Source organism: Mustela nigripes, chromosome 7, assembly GCF_022355385.1.
Source record: "Mustela nigripes isolate SB6536 chromosome 7, MUSNIG.SB6536, whole genome shotgun sequence".
NCBI lineage: Eukaryota > Metazoa > Chordata > Mammalia > Carnivora > Mustelidae > Mustela > Mustela nigripes.
In genome coordinates this window covers 97,511,252-97,537,723 of record NC_081563.1, presented here as the reverse complement: position 1 = coordinate 97,537,723, position 26,472 = coordinate 97,511,252, and the positions used below count along the sequence as shown (strand labels likewise).

The following is a 26,472-nucleotide window of genomic DNA, read 5'->3' as shown; positions in this document are numbered from 1 at the left end:
TTTGGTCCCAGAGTCCTTCCTCTTAGGGAGACGCAAGAGAAAGAGGAGGAGAGAGAGCTAGGGAGGTGGGTACATGCTTTCGCTTCTTTCTGGACACTTTTAGCCCAAGCAAGGGGCATGTAGAGGATAGTCCACCTTTAAGCATGACTTCATCCAGATGGTGCCAGTTTAGAGATGTGGAACCTGGAGTGTGTGGGGAAAAAACCTCCTTTCTTTTCTCCAAGAGGCCCTTGCACTGGAAAATTTGTGGGGGAAATGCCATACAAATCTAAAAAATGACCAGTGTTTGGAATGAGGTGTTCTTTCTCATTCACCTGACACTTACTGCTTATTGCCAGCTTCAGGTCCACATCTGCTGGGGACATGTGAAAACACTGGGCTGCATTTAGGAAGATAAAATTCAGGCACCAGGTAGCAAGCCATGTTTCAGTCCAGGAAGCCTCACGGTATTCAGGAATCTGTAGTAAAAATCACATACCTAAAGGGAGTGGATATGTAGGCTTGCAAGTGCTCAGAAAAGAAAAAGCTAGGAGACAGAGGTTGGGGTTGTGCTCTAAGACTTGTATTCCCTGAGCTTTTGTGTTTTGTCTGCTGTTTGTTCTCAGCCTTATTTGAGAATTCCATGGCCAGAAACCTCAGTTCTTCTACCATAGTTGCTGATTGTTTTTAATAAATTGGCTTATTATACTAAGTGGTAATAGATTTCAAAATTCCATTGGTAAATATTTTATTATCAAGACAAACAGTAACACGAATATTGTCCTATAACTCAGTCATAGTTTATGTATTATGTTTCTAACCTAGAACATGATTTGGGATCTGTAATGGGCATTAAATAGTATATATTTTTTCATTTTTCTCCAAATTGTCCTAAAAAGAAGAGCCCTCCATTCCTCTGGCAAGATTTAAAGTATTTGCAAATATTATTTTGGTTTCAGATAATTGAGAATCTATTTCATTTTTGTGTAAGACTTCCAAGGAAGGAAATGTGTCAGCTGTCAGCGACCTGTCATAGGCCCCTCCAGAGCAAGCTAGTCCTTACATAATGGAAATTGGACTAAGATGCTGCCTCCTTTTTTTTTTTTTTTTTAAAGTAATGGAATGGATGTTAAATGGATTTATTTAAAGATTTTTTTTTTTTAAGATTTTATTTATTTTTAGAGAGAGTGTTTGTGAAGGCGCAAGCAGGGGGAGGGGCAGAGGGAGAGGAAGAGATGCAGACTCTCTGCTGAGTGCGGAGCCTGCCATGGGGCTCAGTCTCATGACCCCGATGAGATCAGGGCCTCAGCTGAAACTAAGAGTCAGATGCCTAACTGACTGAGCCACCCAGGCATCCCAACATGTATTTATATTTTTATGAGGAAATAGTTATGAAGCTGTTCCTTAGCTTCTGTGGTGAAGTCAGAAGTTTGACAGAATTTCTCTTGGGTCTGGTTCTGTTGGGCCCAGTTCTGTTGGATCTAGTTCTCTCATCTGACAAGTGCATTGTGCCTTAGCGGGAGCCGCTGTTGTTGCTTAAGATTTATTTATTTTACTTATTTTTTATTTTTAAAATTTTGGATGTGCTTATTTTATTATGTTACGTTAGTCCCCATACAGTACATCATTAGTTTTTGATGTAGTGTTCCATGATTTATTGTTTGCATATGACACCCAGCGCCCCCTGCAATCCGTGCCCTCCTTAATACCTATCACCCGGCTAACCCATCCCCCCACCCGTCCCCTCTAAAACCCTCAGTTTGTTTCATGGAGTCCATAGTCTCTCATGGTTTGTTTCCCACTCTGATTTTTCCCCCTTCACTCTTCCCTTCCTTCTACTACTGTCCTCCATGCTATTACTTATGTTCCTCAAGTAACTAAAACCATATGATAATTGACTCTCTCTGCTTGACTTATTTTGTTCAGCATAATCTCCTCCAGTCCCGTCCATGTTGATGCAAAAGTTGGGTATTCATCCTTTCTGATGGCTAAGTAGTATTCCATTGTATATATGAACCATTTCTTCTTGATCCATTCATTTGTTGAGGGGCATCTTGGCTCTTTCCACAGTTTGGCTATTGTGAACGTTGCTGCTCTGAACATTGGGGTGCATATGACCCTTCTTTTCACTACATCTGTATCTTTGGGGTAAATACCCAGTAATACAATTGCTGGGTTGTAGGGTAGCTCTATTTTTAATTTTTTGAGGAACCTCCACACTGTTTTCCAAAGTGGCAACATCAACGTGCATTCCCACCAACAATGTAAGAGGGGTTTATTTATTTTAGAGAGAAAGTGTGTGTGAGGGAGTGCACAAGTGGGGCAAAGCCAGAAGGAGAGGGAGAGCGAAAGAATCCCAAACAGAATCCCCGCTGAGTGTGGAGCCCAACATGTGGCTCATTCTCGGGGCTCATTCTCATGGCCCATGAGATCCTGGCCTGAGCCTAAACCAAGAGTTGGGCGCTTAACTGAATGAGCCATCCAGGCACCCACAGGAGCTGCTTTTTGCTAACATTTTCTGTAAGATGCCATGGTCATCTTGAGTAAGATTCCATGATAGTCTTGTTTTGAACTATGAGGCACTCCTCAGGTTGTCTCATCCTTAGACCTTGACTTCTAGTTACAGTCTGTTTTCAGTTGACTACATCTCTCTCTTCGAGATAGCAGTCAGTGTCGTCATTGTACTACATCAGCATTTTCTCGGACTTGGCCTCCCAGTTACAACTGTGCTTCAGTGGATGTCTAGCAAGAAACCTCCAAGGCATGGTCAGCACTTTCTCTCATTCCCGCATCTTGGTCTGTGTCTGGTGTGGTATTTATCCCTTGGAATTGAGACAGGCCTTCCTGGGTGGTCAGAGGCAGATGTTGAGGAATGCTGGAAGCCTGCCTCCCTCTGCTCTACTTGGGCTCTTTCCACTCATTTGGGTGCTGTGCTTGGTTCTAGAGAACTGGAATCTTTGTGTGCTGCTTCCTCCATCTGGATGGTTTTGTCTTAGTGGAAGAGGTTGCTTGGTGCCAAAACATTGGATTGTCCTCAAGTTCACTTTTTTGGGCTCCTCACAGATTCAGGGATGTGTCTGAATGAAGGGGTGTGGCATGGAAAGGCCTCTGGCATAGCTGGCCTGTGAATACTGATTGAACCTGAAATTTAGACATTCATTTTGCCAGCCTGACCTTCCTAGTGACAGCAGAGGCATTTTCTTTTTTGCTTCATCAAACTCATTCTTCATCTATTTGTCCAGAAATGTTCCTGATCTTGATGTCATAGTTGAAAATTGTGCAATTTACTTGTCTGCTTGTGAGCCCATATTTATATTAATTCTCATCACAGAATTGCACTGTATAAGTGATCTCACACCACAAACACAGCAATGATGGGGGTGTGTGTGTCAATTCAGGTTTTGTCCTTACAGAGTACTGACGTAATTCAGCCCAGTTAATCATCAGTGTAAATGTAAGATGTTGGCACCAAAATTTAGTTACTTTGTGCATGGACATGAAGAGAGTGACATCTTGGAGAGGTTTCTGAGGGAGCCATGTTGGCTGATTGGGAATTCTACTCCTCTCCTCAGGAAGGTGGTCTCAGTAGGAGTGTGGCTCCTTTGCCTGCTGTGGAAGATCCAGATTTAATCCCAGAGCTTTGGTATGGTTTGCAGTCATTTTGTTGCACTTTTGCTCCCAGTCGAGTCCAGACTGAGGAGATGGGGAGACAGCATTTTCTTAAGAAGTCAATTGCCAATGGAGGGTGGGGAGAAAGGGCTTGGGAGTGACTTTCTCTTTACCAGAGAAAGGAAATGTTGGAGACTAAGTTTGGAGAATTACTGTCTTTGTATTTTAGGAGCCTGTTGGCTTTGTGAACTGAGAGCCGGTGAGGATGGTGTGTGGGCTTCTGTTGCTGGGGCCTGTGGCAGTGGGGGAGTTGGTGGAGTGATGGCATGCACCTTCCTAGGCAGGCTGTGGCAAGGTGCTGGTATCAGTCCCAGTGCTTGGCTGCATGCATGTAAGTCTGGTCAGAGCTGATTGTGAGCTCTAGAGCTGCAGGCCAGACTGGATGCTTCCCGAGCTCCTGCGGTGCTGGGGACAGGACTACTCTGGGGGCTGGCGGGTGACCCTCAGTCCAGCTCCCAGAGAAAACCAGGATGCTTGAAGTTGAGGCTCTGAAGATGAATAGGAGTGGAGTGATAATGGGAGTCTAGACATGCACACAGGCCTGGGCAGGAAACAGGGTGATGGGGTGGGTTTGGGAGAATTTAGACATCCTACAGCATGAAAGGCAAGGGGAAGAGAAGTGAGAAATGAAGCACTTTCAGGCCAGTTCAAGGAGAATTTTCTAGAGGGCACTGAGGGTGCATTGACTTGATCCTTCGGAAATGGAGTGCCACCCTTGAAGGGTTCTAAATGGGGAGTGACTTTATTTTTTCAACAGTTTTACTGAGATATTATTCACATACAGTTCACCCACTTTAAGTGTACAGTTCAGTTCAGTGACTTTAACTATGTTCAGAATTGTATAGTCATCCCCACAATGGGTTTTAGAACATTCCCATCACCACTGAAAAGCCCAGCGCTTTTTAGCTCTTGCTTCCCATTCCGCCCCCATCTCCAGCCTCAGGTAGCAGTGTGTTTCTTTTCTGCGTCTACAGCTTCGCCTGCCTTGGACAGTTCAAATAAATGGAATCATGCTCTATATATGGTCTTTGGTGCTGCTTGGCTTTTTTTTTTTTTCCCACTTAGCATAATGTTTTAAGTGTTCATCCACATTGTAAGATACAACACTAGTTCAGTCCTTTTATTTCCAGATAATACTCCATTGTTTAGCTCTATCACATTTTATTTGTCTGTTTGTCATGTGATGGACATTTGTGTTGCCTCACTTGATGAGTATTATGAACAATGCTGCTAGGGAGGGCTATTTACACACCCATCGACTTGGCATTTTGACCGCATCTGTGGCTGAGTACAGGATAGATTGGAAGGGGACCAAGATGAGGCAGGGAACATTGTTAGGTAGTTGCAGAAGTCTCTGTAAGTCCTTTTCATACTTCTTTAGGTGTGGAATCTTGCATTTTAGCTAAAGCCCCATGCAGAACTGGAGTGTATAAAACAGATTAAATGAAGCTACCCTTGACAGCAGTGTGGAGGCCTAGAATCCCTTGCACTCAGTATCCCCCTTCCATGAAGCTGATGGGGTGGGGTGGGGTGCTGGTTTTTGAGAAGTTACAAAAGTTGGTTGTATTGGTCAAAGAGGGGTTTCCCATGGGCAGTGTGGCTGGCTGGAGGAGGAAGAGGAGGCTAGGAGCCGGAGGCCAGGAGCTGGGAGAGTGTGTGTTTGTGTGTGTACGGGTGGTGGAGGGAGAGAAGCCTGGAGGGGTTTGGATTCGGCTCTTCCATTGACTCAGAATCTGATAAGCCCCTCCTGGCCCCCTGGCCTCGGTGTCAGGCACAGACCACTTGCTGGATGGTAGCAACCCCTTCACTACAAGGCTGGAGGGATAAGCTGGCTGAAATTTTCCCCTGGGGTGTGGGAAGAGTGAAGGTACTCACGGTGTTGTGGCTTCTGGTCAGAGGCCCCAGCAAGGCATGGCTGGGGGCTGGGCAATACTCCCTCTCCCCACAAGCTCCATTAGCCCCTCTCCAAAGCAGCTTGCTGCAGTCTAATTTAAGATGGTGTTCCCTCTGCATCCTCAGTTTAAGACAAGTCCTTCAGCCCAGTGTGTCTTAAATTTTAGGTGCCCGTGAACCCCCCTGGGGGTCTGGTCCAGCATGGGCTCTGATCTGCTAGTCTGAGTGGAACCAGAGTGTCTTTCTTTTCAACTAGCTCCTGGAAAATGCTAACAGCATCTTGGAGCAGCAGGGGCCAGCCCCAGTTCCACACAGGTTATTGCTGCTCAGCCTCTCTCTTTTGGTGTCTGGTTGTGGGAATCAGGAAAGTAGGGCGAAGTAGAGTAGCCCAAAGGTTGTCAAGTCTTTTTAGGACCTTATTGGCACAGGACACTTGACAATAATACCTGTTCGGGATGTTCAGACCCGTTCAGGTCTTCCTCATAGCGCAGAGTGGGGCTGATGGGTGAGGAGAAGCATCTGTACTGTTTCCTGGGACTGTCTCATACTATGTGTATTTTGAGTCAGGAGAATCCAAACAGTAGGATGGATGGCTATGTGAGTGATACTTCTCTGCTCTCATTTCATTGTTAGCAAACTTTCCCTCAGGAGGTGATACTCCTGATAGCATCCTGAGAACTGAGTTGTGCCTAATTACAAATTTATCTCGGAGTGGGGTGGAGCAGCTTTTGTTTGTACTGAAACTATAGTGGATGCTTTCACAAATACATTTTCTCCCACACAAATTGCATTCACGAGAGTTTTGTGGGGGTTAGCTAACATTTCTTTTTAGAAGTAAATGGTAGTGATAGCAAACGTCAAATTTCAGAGGAAGTTTGAGCACTACAGCTCTGGCCCCTAGTGGGTATCTGTGTGTGCGCCCTGAGACTAAGCAGGTTCAGCCATGTTGCAGGGGCATCCAGAGCCGAGTTTCAGTCGAATTCTCGGGAGTGTCAGAGTAATATTACTGAAGAGCACTTCCTTCTCTCTGACAGGCTGCGCACTTGAGAATTGTAAGTTTGTGATCAAGAGTTTTTGCCTCTTTAGATATTCTCTTCAGAGGCAAGTCAGATTGCTGGAGCTGTTTAGACAAAGCAGTGACTAAAGATGAAGTGTTGTCACTCTTGTGTTTAAAAAATTTATGACACCATTTGCTAGCTGGGAGAGAACGTATGGAACATACATGCATGTGAAGAGCATAACCTTCAGGTAAGCACACAAGGATCTGCCTCCTAACCCTAAGAGTAGAGCATATGCTATACCCAGTGGCCTTCCTGTCCCTGCCCCCACCTCACCTGTGTCCTGGTGACCTCTGTCCAGGTCAGCCTGGGTCCTGTCTCTCAAAATGGCTTTGAGCACATGTGTGTCCCTAAGCAGCGGTGTCTGGCTGGCTGGCTTGTTTTCTAACATTTCTTACTTTTTTTGACATAGGCTCCACACCTGTGCCCAGTGTGGAGCCCAGCATGGGTTTTGAACTCAGGACCCTGAGATCAAGATCTGAGTTGAGATCAAGAGTTGGGCACTTAACCAACTGAGCCACCCAGGCACCCGTGGCTTTCTTGTTTAATGATGGAGATGGGAGTTCTAGTTTTTGATTACTGCAGTCAACAGGCTTTTCATAGCAACACTTTAGATCAGTTTGTACAGAATGTCCCCTAATTTATTTAAAGAATCCCTTTTCTTGTGAACTTTTAGGTTGCTCCACAGTTTTTACTGTTGTAAAAATTAGTGCAGTGAACATCCTTTCATATGTATCTTTGTGTACTAAGCCGCTTGTTTTCCACAAGATAAATCTGAAGAAGTGGAATTGCTGGGTCATACTGTGCTCAGTGCTTTGAAATGAGCATTGTCAAGTTGCGCCCCTAAGGACCGAATTTACACTCTCCACCAATGATATATAATGTTCTTTTCCTCAGACCCTTGCAAAGCTGATTATTATCATTGTTTAATCCTTGTCAACTTGATGAGTAATTATATTATATCTTGTTTTTATGTGCATCAATTTGATTGCTAGTAAAGTTGAACTCTTTTCATAAGCTTATTAAGTGTTTGTATTTCTTCATTTCTTTAAAAAAACATTTTTTTTTTTTTTTTGAGAGAGAAAGAGAGAGCGAGCGAGCAAGCAAGAAAGCTGGGGGAGGGGCAGAGGAAGTGGGAAAATCCCAGGCAGACTCATGACCTGTGCCAAAATCAAGAGTCAGATGCTTAAGTGAGTGAGCTACCCAGGCACCCCGGCATTTCTTCACACTTTAAAATATTACTTGTGAATCTGGGTTTTTGGATCCCAATAAGTTTGATTAATTTCTCATTTACATTTTTTTCTATATACCAGCTAGTTTTAGAACTTGTATACTCATTTTATTGGTTATATTATTTAACACAGTTTCCTTTATTACTCTCTTAAGAGGCTCTAGTTCTATGAGTAATTTATTTATGCTTTTTTTTTTTTGAGGTTGTGAATGGCTGTAATACATTCTGAATACTTGCATGTTTGCAAATGTCCTGGGCGATACTGAATTTTTGGGTCACCATCTTTTACTTTCAGACTCTGTAGGCATTGTCCTGATGCTTGGTTGGCTTTCTTCCTTCCCTCTGTCCACCCATCTGTCGTCACACAGTATTCTTTTATTCCTCTGACACACAGTTTATTAATATTTCCTGTATCCTGGCTCTACGGTGGCGCTTAATGTCATGGAAGAGAAGACAGGTGGCCTTTGTGAATTTCTTTTAAATTTCCCTGATGGGTTGGTCCTTCTAGGATATTCTTGAGCCTTTCCATAGTCCGGGGTTTGTTCTCCAGTGATGTCTTTGCTTGCTTTTTCTGTGTTTGCTCTGATCTCCTCTCTGTCTTGCAGCTGACTTCTAAGTTTCTACTCCTTTTGCTTAGAGTCTTATCCTCTCGATATTGGAAGGATTATATGAATTGATTTTTCTGAATCATTAACTTTTTATATGGTATTAGATCTGTTGCTAACTATATCTGCTGTTTTGAGTTTTCTTAAACATATTTTTAATTATTTATTAAAGTAATTATGTGCTTGATTCAAAATCGGATAATTCCTTAAGGCATATAATGAAAAATAAACCCCTTTGCCTGTTTTTCCTTATCCCATTTCTGTTCCACACAAATGAGCACCTTTAACATATATATATATTTTTAAGATTTTATTTATTTATTTGACAGAGAGAGAGCACAAGTAAGCAGAGCAGCAGGCAGAGGGAGAGAGAGAGAGAGATGCAGGCTCTCTGCTCAGCAGGGAGCCCAATGCGGGGCTTGATCCCAGGACCCTGGAATCATGACCTGAGCTGAAGGCAGCTGCTTAACCAACTGAGCCACTGAGGCGCCCCTAACACATTTTTTAAAAAAGATTTTATTTAGAAGGAGTAAGTGAGAGAGAGAGAGCACGAACAGGGGTAAGGACAGAGGGAAGGGAGAAGCAGATTGCACTGCTGAGCAGGGAGCTTGACACAGGGCTCCATCCCAGGACCCTGGGATCATGACCTGAGCCGAAGGCAAAGGCTTAATCTACTGAGCCACCCGGCGCCCCACCTTTAACATATTTGAAGCTATTTCTTTGAATACTTTCTTCTCTATCCCTAAATAATAAACTTTTATTGTTTCTTGATATATTAAATTCTGGCATTATTTCATGCTACTTAGTTAGCACTGTTCACCTCCTATGCCCTCCATCTTTCTGGTATTGGGATATCATTGATTATTTATTTTTCAATACCATTATTTTTAGTTGAACTGATAATATTTACATTGTCTCGATTCTGGAACGGTTAGGTACCACAGACTTAGTTACCACCAAAAATCTTAGGATTTTTTTTGTTTTTTGGTCTTAGTTGGCTTTTTGCTTTTCTAGGATTATGTACCTGTCTTTCTCTTCTTGAAATTTTACTGAAAGTACTGTTTATTAAGCCTGCTGCTCCAAACTGCTCTTTGCTAGAGGCCTCTTCTGTGAGAACCCATATGGAGCCCTTGCCATGCTCTCGGTGGATGGGTTGCTCCCCAGGGTGCCAAGCCCTTATTTTGCCTAAGCCTGGCAGTGATTTCTCTCCCAGAGAATGTCCACTGTTTCTCTGGGTCCCATGTCTTCCTCTTTTCTGAACTGTTGCTATTTTGCACAAAAATTCTTCATTGTTCCACAGATCCGCTCCACTGGCATTTGTACAACATATAGACCAAGTGGGGCAGAAAAACATCCCACTCCCCCTTTTTTGAAGTCTTGCAAATTGAAAAAACATTTTGAATCATTTAAAGAACACTATTAGTTTGAAATGCTCATGAACAGTCTTCTGTTACCAATTATGCACTGGAATAGCAAAACTGAACTTGCTTTAGTGTCTCCTTAAACTTTGCTACAGTTCGAATGCTTAAGAACTAGACATGTGCCAACAGCTTGATGGAGGTTGACATCAGTCTAAAGTAGATGGTGACCAAAGAGTGGCCTGTTATTTCTGTCTTCACATAGCTTATGGCCTAAAAAGCAAATGCACACTGGCACAGAGGAGGAGAGAAGAATCCATTCACTTGGTGTGTGGAGCCTCCCCAAAGGCTGTGGGCCGTTGCTTTTCTTTCAGTAGAGGGGAAATGGTTACTTCTTTCCTATAAGTCTTGAAATTTTAAAATTAGCCCTCACCGAAGCAAAAGCCCAGGCCACTGATAGAATGAAGAGTTGAGATGTGTAAAGGGCAGTGATACCTTCTTCTGTAATAGAGTTAGGGAGTGGAGGGCAACACCATAAAAGTCTTGGGTACTAGAATATGTAGTGTGCCAGGGGGATGGGTGATCAGTGTTCAGAGCATCGGCATATATAATATAATAAAGTGTTGTGGGATTATACTCCCGGCTTGCTCGGTTGTCCCTTCACGTTGCTGCACCCTTTAGGGCTGTGACTAGGGGTGTGATCCCAAGCATTGCCACTGCCTTCCAGTGGCCAGGTTTGTAAACCAGTGTTAGGATGCTGCTTAAGATAGGGTCAAGTAACAGATTACACAGAGTGAATTATCACATTAACATATGGCTAATTTTGATGAGTTTAAAATGTTTCTGGCTTGGGTCCTTCCAGAGTAAGAGGCTTTAGATAGAGGTCTTCCAGGAAGCACAGTGAGACAGGGCAGAGAAAAGCCTACTAAGGCCATGTTAGTGATCCCTGGGGACCCTCTGGAGGACTGTCTAAGACTTTTCAGAGTTGGCACCATGATGGGGGAGGAAGCTGTGTTTTGAACCCCGCAGTTCTCATTTCTCGGTGGCTGAACTCATTCCTAGAGGTGTTGACTTCCTGATACATTTGGCCTGCCCTGCACTTGTGGCTAGCCCCTACCCCTGGGCAGGTGGTGTTCTTAGGCAGAGAGGTACAGGCCAAAGTTGTGGGCTTGCAGGCGGTTGTCTGCTGACATTGCAGTGATCTCTGGGCTAGGGGACACGGTGGGTGCTGGTAGCATCTGCTGTAGTGGGCCAGCTTGGAGATCTGAGGGCAGCTGCACTGATAGAGAAACACATGCCTGGGCTGGCCTTGAACCCCTTGGCACATCCCACAATGGCCTAAAATAAGCCCCACTATGTGTGCCTGTTCGATGAGGGAGTATGCTGATGGGACTTCGTGAAGTAAGAATAATAGGAAAGACAACTGAACACCCCCATCCTCAACCCCCCATCATTTTTGCATGCTTGAGAGGGTTTTTGTAAACAATGGGGAATTAGAAAATAAAATTAGCTTGCACGATTTCAGATGGGAACAGATGCCTGCCTGCTTGCTTTTTTTTAAATTCCCACAAAAACCTCAAGCAGAGTTAATAATGTATGAAAATTAGGTACCATGTGTGCACTTTGCTTCGTAATGTTTTTATTAAGCAGCCCGTTGATTTAAAAATAACACAATAGTTGACATAATGGCAGACACTGCGGTGTATATGGAAATATCCTCTTCAAATGTTCTGTCAGGTTTTCTATTACACAAGGAATTTTTTAAAAAGTGCTTTCAGAATTATCACATAATACGAAATTATATCAAATTACAGTTTGATAAAACAAATTGCCCAATACAAATTCCAGTTGCTTTAAAAAAAAATGGCTTGGTCAATTAGAGATAATCTGTAGATGTAGGTTTCTACAGATTGTTAAAATTCCACGGGAGATTCACACTTTTGTCTTCTCAAATTTTTGGCCATGTCATTTGCCAGTTGGAATCTGCCTCTCTTCTTTGTCCTTCCCACCCTCTGCCACTCTGGCCTGTAAGTAGCAGGAAGAAACAGGGAGAAGTGAAAGGTCGTAAACCCAGGAGTTTCCAGTAGCTCAAGAGATTCCCTGGTTCTGAAGGCAAAAGCCAGCCTGTACCAAGTTGATAGGCATTGGACTAGCAGGTAGAAGTATCCCCACCCAGAGTTTGAGTGTAGGTCTCTGCCATTCTTTGAAGAATCCACTTATGAAGGTGTCTCATGCATTATGGAAGGGCAGCAGGCTGCCCTAGTCACTGTGCTGGTCCCCTTAGCCTCTGCTGCATCTCTTTGGTAGTAATACAAGGTTGCCTCCTGGTTTATCAGGTCTAGGAGAGCACACTGAGGCACAGGGAAATCTAGTAATTCAGCCTAACCCTCAGAAGGTACATTGCTGATTGAATATTTCTGTATTCTGCAGAGCTTCACTCATACATTACTGTGAAATTATTAGCTATTCAACAAAGCATATATCTAGTGTCAGCTTGTTTTGTTTATCTGCAGGGTGAGCGAAGGACCACACAGGGCAATTTAAACAACTTGACAGAATCAGGGCATTTTTTACTGGTGGTGGTAGTTGCTGGACACTAAGGAAAGACTGAGCATTGTGGAAAGTTCTAAAGCTATTGAGTTATGAGTTAACGGGGCTGATGAGTTTGGGGCATTTTGTCCTTTAACTCATGTCCTTCTAAGGGAGCCTGGCTGGGCATGTCCTTCCTTTGCAACCTCCTGTGATTGCCCAGTTGTGCCTCTTGACACCACCAGGGCCACAGGTGTGGGCCAACACCCTCAGAGTAATAATACCTTGTGGAATTTTAAAAAGTAATTGCAGAGGAGACATTTGATCTTTATGACTTGCACCATAAGACTTTCTTGGAATCTTTGCAAGGGGTTGGTTGGAACAGAACTTTTCCATCTCCACTACGGTCTATAAAAATCATAGTAACTGACTTCATGGGGCTTGAGTTTTTCTTTTGTTATTTTCTTCACTCTCTAATTAGATTTTGCTCATATGTGGGACAGAACAGCCTGGCAGGAAATAACCAGCATTAAAATAACTCAAAGATGGGGCCGTGGGGGTGGGCCTGACATTGCCCTCGCAAGAATAGAGACCAGGTTTGATGTCCAGGACCTATGGCTCACTCTAGGAGCTCCTGTCCCAGTGAGCATTTCCTCCAAAAGGAGGCAGGTCAACTGGAGTCTTGGCTGGGAGTCTGGGAGACCTGGTGCTTTTCCCAGCCTGGCTGGTGCCTGGATGTGGTCTTGGGTATGCTCTCTCTCAACTGATTTCACCTCTGTAGTTCTCAAAAGCAATCTGGGAATCATAGTATCTGTCCTTGACTTCTTGGAATGCTAAGGGTGGCAAACTATCACAGTCTGAGGGGTCATTGATTTCCCGAGGGTGAATAAAGACTTTAAAGAACTGAAATTAAAATTTCAGATTAGGGGCGCCTGGGTGGCTCAGTGGGTTAAAGCCTCTGCCGTCGGCTTGGGTCATGATCCCGGGGTCCTGGGATTGAGTCCTGCATCAGGCTCTCTGCTCAGCGGGGAGCTTGCTTCCTCCTCTCTCTCTCTCTCCCTGCCTCTCTGCCTACTTACAGATCTCTGTCAAATAAATAAATAAAATCTTAAAAAAAAAAAATTCCTTTGAGGAAGGAGGGGTCTCTTCTGTCAATCCTAGGCTCAAAAAGGAGAAAGAAGAGGGCACCTGTGTGGCTCATTAGGTTAAGCATCTGCCTTTGGGTTAGGTCATGATCTCTGGTTCCTGGAATCGAGCCTCATGTTGGCTCCCAGCTCAGCGGGGAGTCTGCTTCTCCTCCTTCTGCCCCTCTCCCTTGCTCATGCTCTCCTTCTCTCTCTCTCAAATAAATAAGTAATCTTTAAAAAAAAGTTATTTATTTTTTTTTAAAGGAGAAAGAGGAAGATCTTGATATGGTTTACATGGGACATATGGGTACTTAGGAGGACATCGACAAGAAGCTGTAGTTTCTCGCTATCATTGCCCCAGACTATGTTGGAAGCAAATTTAAGACACCATCTTACTCTAAGAATGATCCTTCCATCAGGATCTGTTTTGTTCTGAAATGACTTGGAAAGAAGTCAGTTTTCTAGAGCCCCTTCAAACCTGCACTGGCGGGCTCCAGTGTTCCCCAGAGAGGCAGGCAGAAGGGACAGTGACAGCAGACACAGGTCAGCTCTACCAGCTCTGCTTACCCCCTTCCACCCACGTAGGTGTCCCCAGCTGTGGGGCAGCAAACCCCACCTTAGCATCTCCTGGAGTGGGCGGAGTCCAGGGGAACCTGGAGTCTGACCGTACACACAGTGCTGAGCGCTCAGGTTTTCTCGTCAGGGGGCTCTTGGCACATTAGTTGGCACCAAAGGCTGTGCTTTATGTCATCATCACACTGGAACATTCCACAGTGAACAGTGAGCAGCCATTGAGGATTCCTCTGAAGTGCTGCTTTGTGGGTGAAAGGACAGGATGCATAAGAACAATTCCCTGTTCACTGGGTGCTCTCCCCATGCCAGCGCCAATGCCAGGGCCACACTCTGTCTCCACTCAGGCCCTGGGCCAGAAGACCAGGTGGGGGATGGTGTGGCATTTACAGAAGAGCAGATGGAGGCTGGAGGTGCTGCTGTCTGGGTACAAGACAGCCATGCCTGCCCCGGAAGCCAGGACTCACCTGTAGTGCTGATACTTGGTGTCACTCGGCGGGATGGGTCCCCTGTGGTTTCCTTCCTCCTAGAGCCGGTAAAGCGCTGGGCAGACACACAGCTGTTGTGACAACAGTTTGAGTCCCCCTTCCCTTGGAGCCTGTCACTCTTCAGACAGACCAGGGACTGCTCGCTCACCTCTGCCCTCACTCATGCATGTTTAGTGTGCGCTGCCCCGTGCTGGTCATGTTGCCCTTGTTGTCTGAATTAATGGGGAGCTCGGGGAAAATGTGTTCCCCGGGCTCCCCCACACCGCCAGCACCCCAGCCTGCCATGCTGCTTTGCCCCATCTGGTCTGTTCCCAAGTCTCTGGCCGTAGTTACCACCACCAGCAGTGCATCAACTCACCTGCCTTTCCCGGGTGGTGAAACTTCAGTTCCTGCTGGTGGTGCGCCCTCACCATCATTCATCCTTCACTCTTTCCCCTATTTTCCTGGGTGGTCCCCACCTTCACCCTGGCCTCTTGCTCTGCAGCCTTTCCTTGTCTTCTGTCATCTGCCGGTCGTTTTCTGCTCAGGGGGTCTGCACTGCCTGTGCTCTTGGCCTCCATGTGGCAGTGAAGACAGAATACACAGGATGATCCCGGTCTCTCCTCAGCCCTCCTGCAGGATGTCAACTCCCACCCACCCTCAGCCCTGGCTTCCACTGGTCCTGCCTGACCTACCTCTGCCAGTTCCTTCCCGACTTCCCCTCTTTTTTTTTCTTAATTTTTAAAAAATATTTTATTTATTTATTTGAGAGAGAGAGAGAGAGAGAGAGATCACAAGTAGGCAGAGAGGCAGGCAGAGGAGGAGGGGGAAGCAGGCTCCCTGCTGAGCGAAGATTCCCAATGTCGGGCCTATCCCAGGACCCTGAGATCATGACCTGAGCTGAAGGCAGAGGCTTTAATCCACCGAGCCCCCCAGGTACCCCCTGACCGCCCCTCTTGAGACCCACCACACTCTGGCCACTCTGTGTTCCTTGCTGTGATGCTCTGGTACTGACTGCTTGCTTTGGTCCCCCGGTCCATGGTGGGGCCTTGAGAGTCCCCATGCTGCCTGCATTCTCTTGATGCTGGTGGCTGGACTGTTTTCCTGCTCTGTGTTAGCCTTGTGTCGGTGGGTGGGCCTGGGGCTGGACTCATCTCTCTCACCCTAGTCTGCCTCTCCTACTGCTGTTGACAGGCCACACAGGGTCTTTTCCCGAGGACAAGTGCCAGTGACATTAGAGAGCTAACTCTAGGGCCTCGTTGCTTTGGGGAGTTTTGGAATGGTAGCAGTTCTCAGGAGGAGGAGGGGTTGTCTGGAGGTACACAGAGGCTTCTGGAGAGCTGTGGCAGGGCTGAGCTGGAGGAATCCACTATCCTGTAGGGGAGGTCCCCCAGCTCCTTCCTACTTAAGCCATACTCAGGTAGGTTTATAGCTCTTGCAGCTGAAAGCAAAATATCTCATGAAATACCTAGTGAACTAAATGAGAACATGGGTGTTCAGTAGGTTATGTCACTTGCATTCAGTTTCACAGCACGCAGGTGGCTGAGAAGGGACCAAACTCTACGCCCGTTGACACCAAACTCCACATTATTTTCAGGGAGCCACATGCCCTCTTTTGCTTAATTGATGAGCTTCATTTAAGATGTATAATGAGCACCAGCTATGAGTCATGCCCTGTTCTAGGTGCCAGGGACACAGAGGCAAGCCAAGCAGACCCCTTGGCTTCCTGGGGCTGACTGTCTACCAGGTATGTAGTTGGTGATCTCCACTTACTATGAGCCAGGCTCTGCTTTAAGCACTTGACATGTATGAAGGGTAATATTATAATCCCAATTTTTTTTTCTTTTTAAGAAAGAGAGAGAGAGAGAGAGAGGAGTGTAAATGTTGGGTTGGGGGTGGGAGGGGCAGAGGAAAAGGGGGAAGGAGAATCTTAATCAGGCTCCATGCTCAGCGCAGATCCTGATGTGGGGCTTACTCTCATGACCCTAAGATTGTGCCCTGAGCTGAGATTGAGTCGGATGCTTAACCAGCTGAGCCACCCAGAGGCCCCAGTAATGCCCATTTTAAAGCAGAGGAAGTTGGGGATACTGGCAACCCCTGGCACTCTGCCTATAGTATACAGCAGGCCAGGCTGTCACCCTTCTTTGCCCTTGTCTTCATTGTTAGAAGGGATGCAGGGTCCTTGAGGCCATCTGTTTGCCAAATTAAGGAGAAACTGGTTCTGACATGGGTCCAGCTCCTAGCTGGTTTAGCAGCAAGCTGCCTGTACATTTTGACCTTGATGGTTGAGGAAATCAGAAGGCTCCAACACAATAACTCAGCCTTAATTAGCTGGGAGCAAGGCTGGCTGATAAACCTGTGTTAATCGGGGAGGGAAACCTTGTGCTTTAGCCCCCCCACACCCCCTCAGGGCCTGTCGGTTATGACTTCCATTGCACGCCCATGTGATAGCAGGGTCAGACATGGCCACCTCTGAAGTAGCAAGTGGCTCGGGTCAGCAGGGAGGGAGGAAGAAGCTGGGAGGATAACTGTCCCTGTGGTGCCGGCCGCTGACAGTGGTTTCTCTGTGGGACGCTGATGAGAATACAGCTGTCACTGGCTTATTCAGAGTGAAGGGGATCACTCGGCGGGGGGGGGGGGGTGCAAAGTGGAGGTTCCAACAGGTGGCCTGTATCTGTCCTATTGACATGACATCTTTCCAGATGTTTAAAAAGAAATGTGAATGTCATTAGGTGGGACTTGTCCACTCCAGTGTGGCTGCAGTCTCTACCATGCCCTGTCGTCTGGTACTTTGTTACTTCCATTGTTGTGCTGCCCGCCTGGTCCTTCATGGTGTTTTGGCTTGTGAGCTGTGCAGTAGTGTGCGTGTGCAGCTGCCTGATCCTGACATTATGCAGTTCGAGCACGGACCGCTTTAGGACAGAGAAAATCCTTTATTTGCTCTGGATTTAATCATGAGTTAGGGAGTTTGGGGTCTAGATATTCCCATGCCCCCCACCTTAGCCCCCTCGGAGCTTTCTAAGATTCACTGTGAGAGGTACAGGCTGGCCATAGAACAGTTATCCAGCCCCTGGCAGCGTCTGTGTGCCCAGAGCTGGCTGTGGAGGGTTGGATTTCTCCCTATAACACTAGAGCCTGTACGGCTTGGACAGTGTTTCTTTGCACTATGGACACCCTCATCAGTTAATTAAAAAACAAGCAAACAAAGAAAAAACCAAAAGTACTGTGCTTCACTGTTTGTTTGTAGATCATGTGTTCATGGGACCTGTAGTGGTTTACATTCTCCTTGACATGCATCTCCTGTTAATTTGAAAGCTGTTGACATCCTACATGATTCCATATGCATTTCTGATTTCTTCTTCTTCTTTCTTTCTCATTTGTTTCCTTAAAAGATAAATCCAACTGCTTTCTTGCCTTGAGATGTGAATTCCAAGTTTTGGCTGCCTTGGATTCCAAGTTTTCTGAGAGAAGGCTTAAATTTATTAGGTTAGTTCACAATGTTCTCACAGAGAACTTCGAGGCATGGAACCATATGTGGTTGGGGTTGTATTAAGATAAATAATGTAAGAGAATCAGCATTACATCGTTCACAGAAACTTGGGCTATGCCTGTCACTTCAGTAATTATCACAGATGCTTTACAAGTGTGGTCCGTGGTGGGAGGCAACAGGGTTGGGGTGAAAGGTCAGATTGATGTTTCCACAGTTTCATACTCTGTTGATAGCACCTCCAAGTCAGTTCAGAATCAGATGGGTACTGTGGACCTTGCAGGAATCTCTGACAAGCCTGCTTTAATTAGGAATTATTCCCATCACCAGGGTCTGGCTTTTCACCAGGATTTAAGAATAGAAAATCAAGAATAGGTCAGTTGACAAATAGGCCTTTGCATGAGATTGAATCTTAGCGGTGGGGGGAGGCTTGGTTTGGCTAAGTCACTGGTGATACTCAGATTTTCTATATTTACCTTTAAAGAGGGGACACAACACGGAGAGGGTCTCTTTTTAAAATAAAAATCATGCTTTCTTTGTGCTTAACTTGGAACATGTTCATGATTTTATGTGTGTGTATGTGTATAATTTGTCTATAGATACACACATATATTTATTATACATACATGTATAAACACATACACAGACACTGATGTAAATATAAGCTGCTGGCAGCAGAAGGCAACTTCGCACAGTTCACTGCAGCACATTGATTTCCAGATGTTTGGATCTCATGAACTAAGAATATTAAAAAAAAAAAAAAAAAGAAAGAAAGAAATTGGGGGGGGTGCTGTCCAGCATGGAGTGCCAACTCTGTGTTTTCTGAGATCATTAACAAATTTCTTTAGTGATGGCTGTTAGCTAGACTTATCTTGGTGATCAGTTTGCAGTATATACAAATACCAAATCATTACGTGTACACTTGAAACTCCTATAATACATGATGATTATATCTAGCTCAATAAAAAGTTTTTTTAAATTGTATTAAAATACACATGAAATTTATCATCCTAACCATTTTTAAGTGTGCAGTTCAGTAACGTTAAGTACATTCACATTGTGCAATCCAAGATCATTTTTGGAAAAAAAAACAGAGCAAGACAGAAGGACCCCATATACTATCTTCCTCATGTCATAAAGAAAAGGAGCATTTTAACAACAAAAGGGGAATGAGAATGGTAGGCTGTCACCTTAAATGCAAGAAATTGCTCTTTTCTCTGTCGCAGAATAGTACAGAGAAATAATGCCACAAAGTACACAGTTCAGTAGCTGATACTTTCTCCAGACTTCCTTGGTGAAGGAAGCTATGTATGTATTGGTTTACATCATGGTGCAAGTATCTTATTGTCAGGGGTCCAAGTGCCAGTAGCAAGCAGTTTACATATCTATACCTGGTTGTGTTTTTATAAAAGTAAATGTTGAGGGGCACCTGGGTGGCTCAGTGGGTTAAGCCTCTGCCTTTGGCTCAGGTCATGATCTCAGGGTCCTAAGATCGAGCCCAGATCAGGCTCTGTGCTCGGCAGGGAGCCTGCTTCTCCCTCTCTCTCCACCTGCCTCTCTGCCTACTTGGGACCTCTCTCTCTCTGTATCAAATAAATAAATAAATAAATAAACTAAAAAAAAAAAAAAGTAAAAGTTGACAGTTCTGGTGGAAGCCCGTGTATATTCATTCCACTGTGCTCCCATTCTCTTCTCTGTCTCCTCAAACTTAACTACTTTACTGAAGTTGGCTTGTATTCTCCTGGTCAGACCATATCGGCAAAAGCCTGTTAGTATAGTGTTTTGTGTAACTGAAATCCTGCCTCATATAGCCTTCTGAAACTTCATTTGGGTCACATAACATGATCTGTTTTGATGCAACTAGATCTGCTTTACAGTATTGCTTTATTTGACTATATACCGCATTACATTTATTTTTCCTTCTATGAGTGGACATTTAGGTGATGTCTGGGTTTTTGCTGATACAAAGAGTAGTGCAGTGCTCATTCCTGTGAGCCTTTCCTATGCACATGAATGGGAATTTACCCAGGAAAGTTACTTGGGAGGAGAGTTGATGGGTTAGAGGTGAAGTGATGTCTTCATTCGCAAAGTCTAGTTAGCATGTTACCCAACCTAATTGTTCACTACAGCTTTTCAGGGAAGTGGGGGAGTGGGAAAGATAACATTATAGGTCAACCATTAGTAAATTTGGTTTTCTGGACCAAATTGAGAGTTGCTGATTGTTGATCTATCTGAAGATTCAGTTCAAAGTCTGTCTGTAATCCAGAGATGACATGGCTGGTTAATTACAGTGTTTTCTTTATATGCTTGGGTGAGGGACAGTGACTGACAGGGAGAAGCCAGCTCTTCATTAAGTTTCCCTCTTTCGATATGAACTATAAAATGTTTGTAGTCCTGGTCTGGGAGGCACATGAAACTGGGTGTTGCTGTCTCTCATTACAGATGGCTTTTTTTTGGTCTAGAAAATCCTATGGGCCCAAACTTGGCCAGTATGCTCTGACAAGTTTCTCAGCAGGCCTTTCTTGAGTGGTCTTGCTGTTGCTTAGGGTGTCAGATGATCTGTTTCTTTTGACTGTCTACTCTGTGTTTTCCTTCAACACGTTGTGGAGACTAACCATGGGGGGAAGTGGACCCAGGTCCCTCTGGAGTCGGATGCCAGAGTCATGTCCCCCAGCTGGCCCAGAGGAGGTCTGAGAGGGCTCCCAGGACCAGTGTCCCTGTGTAGCCCCCATGAGGCCTTACTGTGAGCATTTACGGTTTTGGTTGTGGGTAAGTTCAGTATCAGAGAACAAACAGAATTAAGACGATGTCTAAAATTGTTTAACATCTTTTATTCAGAGTTTTCTTTCCCACCTTCAGCACATAGAGGAGTGTGTTGGTCACGCTTTAGAAAAGAGTAAGTAGGAAGACAACTTGGTTAGAAAAAGCTATAGAGACATCAGAGGAAAAAAAATAACAGAATAAAAGCTTTTTCACTCATAGGGCTCTTCTCAGCCTGTCAGTGAAGCCTGTTGGTTGACCATTTTCAAAGAGCACATGGCAAGATGAGTTACAGGTGGAGAAAAGTCCAGAGAGATCTCGCGTGTGACTAATCTGTGTTAACAATTTAGGTGCCCAACTGACAGACATTTTGCAGACCATTTGGCACATCTGAAATCCTGTGGCACACTGGTTTATCAGACAGAAGCATGTTTAGTGGTTGCTGCGTGTGAAGTAATCGGTGTTTTGGATAGAGAGGTACATGTTTATGTTTGTAAAACAAGTCTTTTTACTTTTTATAATCAGCTGTCAAAGCTTGAAAAACAGCAGCAGAGGAAAGAAAAGACCAGAGCCAAGGGGCCTTCTGAATCAAGCAAAGAGAGAAATGCCCCCCGAAAAGAAGACCGCAGTGCCAGCAGTGGGGCGGAGGGCGACGTGTCTTCTGAGCGGGAGCCATAGACTTAGGGATGGAACTCAGGTAGGAGCCTCCCCTCCCTGCATATGTCTTCTCACATTTTGGGCAAATGGTAACAAATGGAAGACAGAATGGCTTTTGAGGCAGAATTCATTTTATGGGCATTCACCCATACCTTCCTGGAAAAGTGGAGGTGCGGACAGGGAACCCTTGGGCCTGGGGTCTCCTCCTTCCTCACTTGCCTGTGTTGGCCGTAACTGCTGCTCCTGTGAGCATTTCCAGCATGTTCGCAGATGTGCGATGCAGGCTAGGAGCCTCACCTGAGCCCTTCCTCACCACTGCTCCCTCCTCTCCAGTCCTGCTTTCAGCAGCTCCATTGGGGACCACAGTCGCCTGCAGCCTGCTCTTCCAGAGCTGCCCCCCTCATATTCTTCATCCTTCAGTTCATCCTGCCTGGTACCGACTGTACTCCCAGTTTCCCTTTGCTAAAGCTGGGCTTCATTCTCTTCCCTTCCATAGCCAGTAGTGTCTCTTAAGTCCACCTCCCTGCCTGAAGGTCAGAGGTGTCTAAAACTTGATCCAGCCATCTGAAGGCCTTTGCTCAAGCTCATTCCTCCAGCAAGCACATTATGAAGAGCCCTTTACTTATGAGAGTTTGCAAGTTCAGGGAGAAGCATAGAAATAATCAGCAATGTGGTTTGTTGTGGAGGGAATGTGAGGGGGCAGAGAGGGAAATTGAGGAGGTTTCACAGAGGGGCGGACCCCAGAACCAGACTTTAGAGGACATATGGAAATGGGCAGATGAGGGGCAAGGGTGGGAGTTGCCCAAGCCAGGAGAAGAGCAGATGCAAACATTGTTGGGTGTGGGAAAAGAACAGAGAGTTTTGGAACAGAGGTGGGAAAGAGTGGCTGAAACACTGGCTACCATTTGGGTTGGGTTGTCTAGGGAGCTTCCGTAAAATTAGAGGAAGAGGTCCTGGTTCATAGGGCCTGGTGTGCAACTGGCCAATTTGGATTTCATTCTGGGATGGTGGGAAACTTCTGAAATGGTTCAAATATACAGGTGACATAATCAGGTCCAGAGTTTAAGGAGATCACGCTAGCAGCTGAGGGGAGCGAGGTTGGAACCAAGAGGCCAGCAGAAATCAAGATAGGAGCAAGGTCTGGCCATACATTTTGGAGCCTTCAGCTTATATATTGTCTTTGGTTCAAACCAAGTCAACATACAGGTGCGTCCTGGAGGTGTTGAGCGGTGAGAGAGGAGAACATTCATAAGATGGTCTTCTGCCTTCCCTTTCCCTTCCAAAAGGGAAGTCCATCTGTGAAATGACCTTTGGGATGCGCACTACCAGACACTGAGCTCTATTACAGAGTCGCAGTGATAGTCGGGTGCACTAACACAGACTGGTTTACAAACACAGACCAAAGGCACAGGACAGAGAGCTCAGAAAGGCTGTGTCATGGACTCACTGGTAGTTTTTTTTTTTTTTTTTTTAAAGATTTTATTTAGTTATTGGACACAGAGAGAGAGAGAGAGAGAGATCACAAGTAGGCAGAGCAGCTGGCAGAGAGGGGGGCGGGAAGCAGGCTCCCTGGTGAGCAGAGAGCCCAAGGCGGGGTTTGATCCCAGGACCTGATATCATGAGCTGAGCTGAAGGCAGAGGCTTAACCACACTGAGCCACCCAAGCGCCCCCTCACTGGTAGTTTTAAGGGATGGGAGACACTGGATAATCAATCCTGTAATGTCCACTTGACTTTTCTCCTAATCACTCTGTTTCCTTCCCTGTTTCTATGGGGGTTGGGGTGGTGACAGAACTGTAGTCACTGGTCTTGGCTGATTTTTCTCACACTCATATGAAAGTGAAGCAGGAATTAGAGGGAACCGCCCCCCACCCCCTTTTCTTGGTCTGAACCTCAAGACATGGGTTTTTATTCATGAACTGAAACAGTTGGTGTCCATTAGGGAGAACCTTCCAAAAAGTGCTATGTGGTGTCTGAATAATGTTAAATATTCATGAACACACAGTAACATTTACATGTGTGATCTGTGGCCTTGATATCACATAAAACTTCCATTGCCGTCCCTTCAGAACTTTGTGGTGATTTGCTCATATCAATGGTCAGTTTTGTCATCACAAATCCTGCTGGCGCCTCTGACTTATGAGCTGGACAGAAAGCCTCAGTCTGAAGGGTGGAGCACGGGGTAGCTTTTGAAGTTCCTTTTACAAGTACGCTCGCTCTGCAGGTCCAGCAACAGCTCAGAAACTCACTGAGTTCTTATTTCCCTCTGGTCAATTTCTGTGTGACAATAAGTTGTGTCATTTTTGCTTCCTTGGTTTTTCTTCATTAACTTAAAGAGTAAAACTCCTCCCCGTCACCAGTGCTATTGTGAAAGGCACGCAGGTAAAGGCATAGGGCAGGCTGACTGTCCTAGCAGGATGGGGTGGGAGGGCAGGTCCATCCCCCCCCCCCCCCCGCAATGTATCTGTGGCACCTCTGCTTAAGCCTCCCCTGCCCCTTGGGGATCGTGCTGGAGAGAACACCCCATATCCACTCCTGCCACCTGAACCAAGGATGAAGGACTGGCCAATCTGATGGCCAAGGAATGACAGTCATTATAGTGGGTGATTCCTTGGTTCAGAAGCAAAAATCCAGACCCGATGTTTTCTATTTCTTCTCCTTGGACGGAGGGCAGCTGGCCAGCCTGCATGGTGTTTTGCTCTCTTGGCCCTACTCTGACACGGCACCATGTGTTTTCCCTTCAGCTTTAAGATTATATAAATAATAACCTCTTCCCCAGTGAGTGTTGGGACTTTTCAATAAATTTTTAAAAATTGAATTTTCAGACTCTCATGCTGAACTCAATGAATAGATAAGGAATATTCATCTGCCAGTAACCAAACCCAGCTTAACAATGTAAACACACAAAAACACACAAATTCTAATGTGTCTTGGACCTTGTATTTTCAAAATGGCTTTAAAAAATTTTTATGTCACCTAGTTGATTTCTTTCTTGATTATATTATCTACCTGCTAATTTTGTATTTTTATATTATTCAAATTATTTGTATTATTGTATAATGGTATTATTGTATAATTAAAATGAATAATTTTTGTATTTTTAAAATTTGATGTTTTAATTTTTGATGTAATTGTTTCTGTACAATACTTTGAATCTTTATTTATTGGGGGGTACTGAATTCTACTCTTTATATCAGTGCAAAACATAAGTCTCTATTTGTGTTAGATTTTGGCCTCAGAGTAATCCCAGTAGATTAGTTTTAGTTAGTTAGATGAGAATAATTCCAGTAGAAAGGTATCCTAGGCATTAGTATCCTGTGGCCAGTGGGCAGCTTGGGAGTGGTTTTGCATTTCTGTGTGCAAGAGGAACTCCAGAAAGCCCATGCACAGAGGAAGAGACTGTGACTTTGTGTCTCAGAACATCCTGGAGGACATGCTTCACAATAGGAGACAGCACACAGTAAGATGGGGAAGAGGTGAAAGTGCGCATTGCTTTCTTAACATCTCACAAAGTTTAAAAGGTGAAATTTCTCATAGACTTGTAGTTATTTATTTTTTGCTTTTCTAAAATCAGTGAAAGTTTAAAACCTGTAATCATATTTAATTCTGAAGTTATTGCAAATTGGGTAGTATAGAACTTGGGGTAAATCATGCTACAGTTGACCCTTGAACAGCATGGGTTTGAACTCTGTGGATCCCCTTATCGTGGATTTCTTTCAGTATATATATGTTGGAAGATTTTTTGGAGATTTGCAACAATTTGAAAAAGCCAACAGATAAACCCTGTAGCCTAGAAATAAAAAAAAAAAAAATTAAAAAGTTAGGCATGTCGTGAAGGCACAAATGTGACCATAAAATACACATAAACCTATTATAAAAAGTTAAAATTTATCAAAACTTATACATAGAAATACTTAACAGACCATATGTGGCACCATGTACAGCGGAGAGACATGTAAACAAGCGTGAAGATGCAGTATTAAATGGTAACTGCGTAAAATTAACTACAGCACATGCTATATACTACCATAATAATTTCCTGAGCACCTCCTATTGTTGTTGTGGTGAGCTCAGGCATTGTGAGTATCTGCGTCAGATGTTGTGTGATGTTCCATCATCTCCGTGTGAGCAGTTTGTCTCTACAGTAAATTATGGATCGTGGTAAAAATGGTCTGTCACAGTTCTTGCATATTTTTCATCATGTTTCGTGCAATATCCTCACCCTTGAATAACACTGTGGGACCCATCCCAGGTGCCACTAGTGCTGCTGGAAGTGCTTCCAAGAACCAGAGAAAAGACATGACGCTGTAAGAAAACGTTGAATTGCTTGATGTGTACCACTGCGGTCTGAAGCTGCAGTGCCCACCATTTCAGGATAAATGAATCCAGGGTAAGGAATATTGAAAAAAAAAAAAAGGAAGAAAAGGAATTTCATGAAGCCCTTGCTGCAGCTATGCCTGTAGGCCTGGAAACCTTGCACTTCTTGATTGCTGTGAGAAAGGCATACCTATAGACTGAAAGATGATTTGAGAAAAGAAAAGGTGAAATCATTATGTGATGACTTAAAGCAAAAGGAAGGTGAAGGATCTAAAACTGGAAGACTGAGTGCCAGCAAAGGATGGTTCGATAATTTTAGAAAGAGGTTTGGCTTTACCAATATCAAGCAGCTTTTGCTGACCAAGAGGCAGCAGACGGGTTCCTAGACACCATTGGGAAGATCACCAAGGAGAAAGGATATCTGTCTGAACAGGTTTTTAATGCAAAGTGCCCTATTCTGAAAAGAAAATGCCACAGAGGACATTTATTAGTAAGGAAGAGAAAAAAGTATCAGGATTTAAGGCAGGAAGGGAGAGGCTAACTGCTGTTCACTGTGCAAATGCAGTTGGGTTTATGATCAGGACTGCCCTTATTTATAAAGCTGCTAACCATCCCCCGCTCCCAGCCTTGAAGGGAAAACATAAACATCAGCTGCTTTCTTTTTGGTTGCATAACAAGCAGGCTGGACAATGAGAACCCTTTTGTTGGATTGGTTCCATTGATGCTTTGTTCCTGAAGTTAAGGAGTACTTTGCCAGGAGGGACTG

General features: G+C 44.7%; 1 protein-coding gene across 2 annotated transcripts in view; it reads left to right on the top strand.

Moving 5' to 3' along the window:
• DTD1 (D-aminoacyl-tRNA deacylase 1) overlaps nucleotides 1-26,472 on the top strand; it is a 172,161-nt gene that overhangs the window by 135,369 nt on the left and 10,320 nt on the right. The window contains exon 5 of one of the 2 annotated variants that reach the window (XM_059406469.1): nucleotides 21,259-21,430. The exons of the other annotated variant lie outside the window; for it this stretch is intronic. Coding sequence (XP_059262452.1) covers nucleotides 21,259-21,411 — 153 coding nt within the window. The 3' untranslated portion in view covers nucleotides 21,412-21,430. The remainder of the gene's footprint in view (nucleotides 1-21,258; nucleotides 21,431-26,472) is intronic. 2 annotated transcript variants of the gene reach the window in all.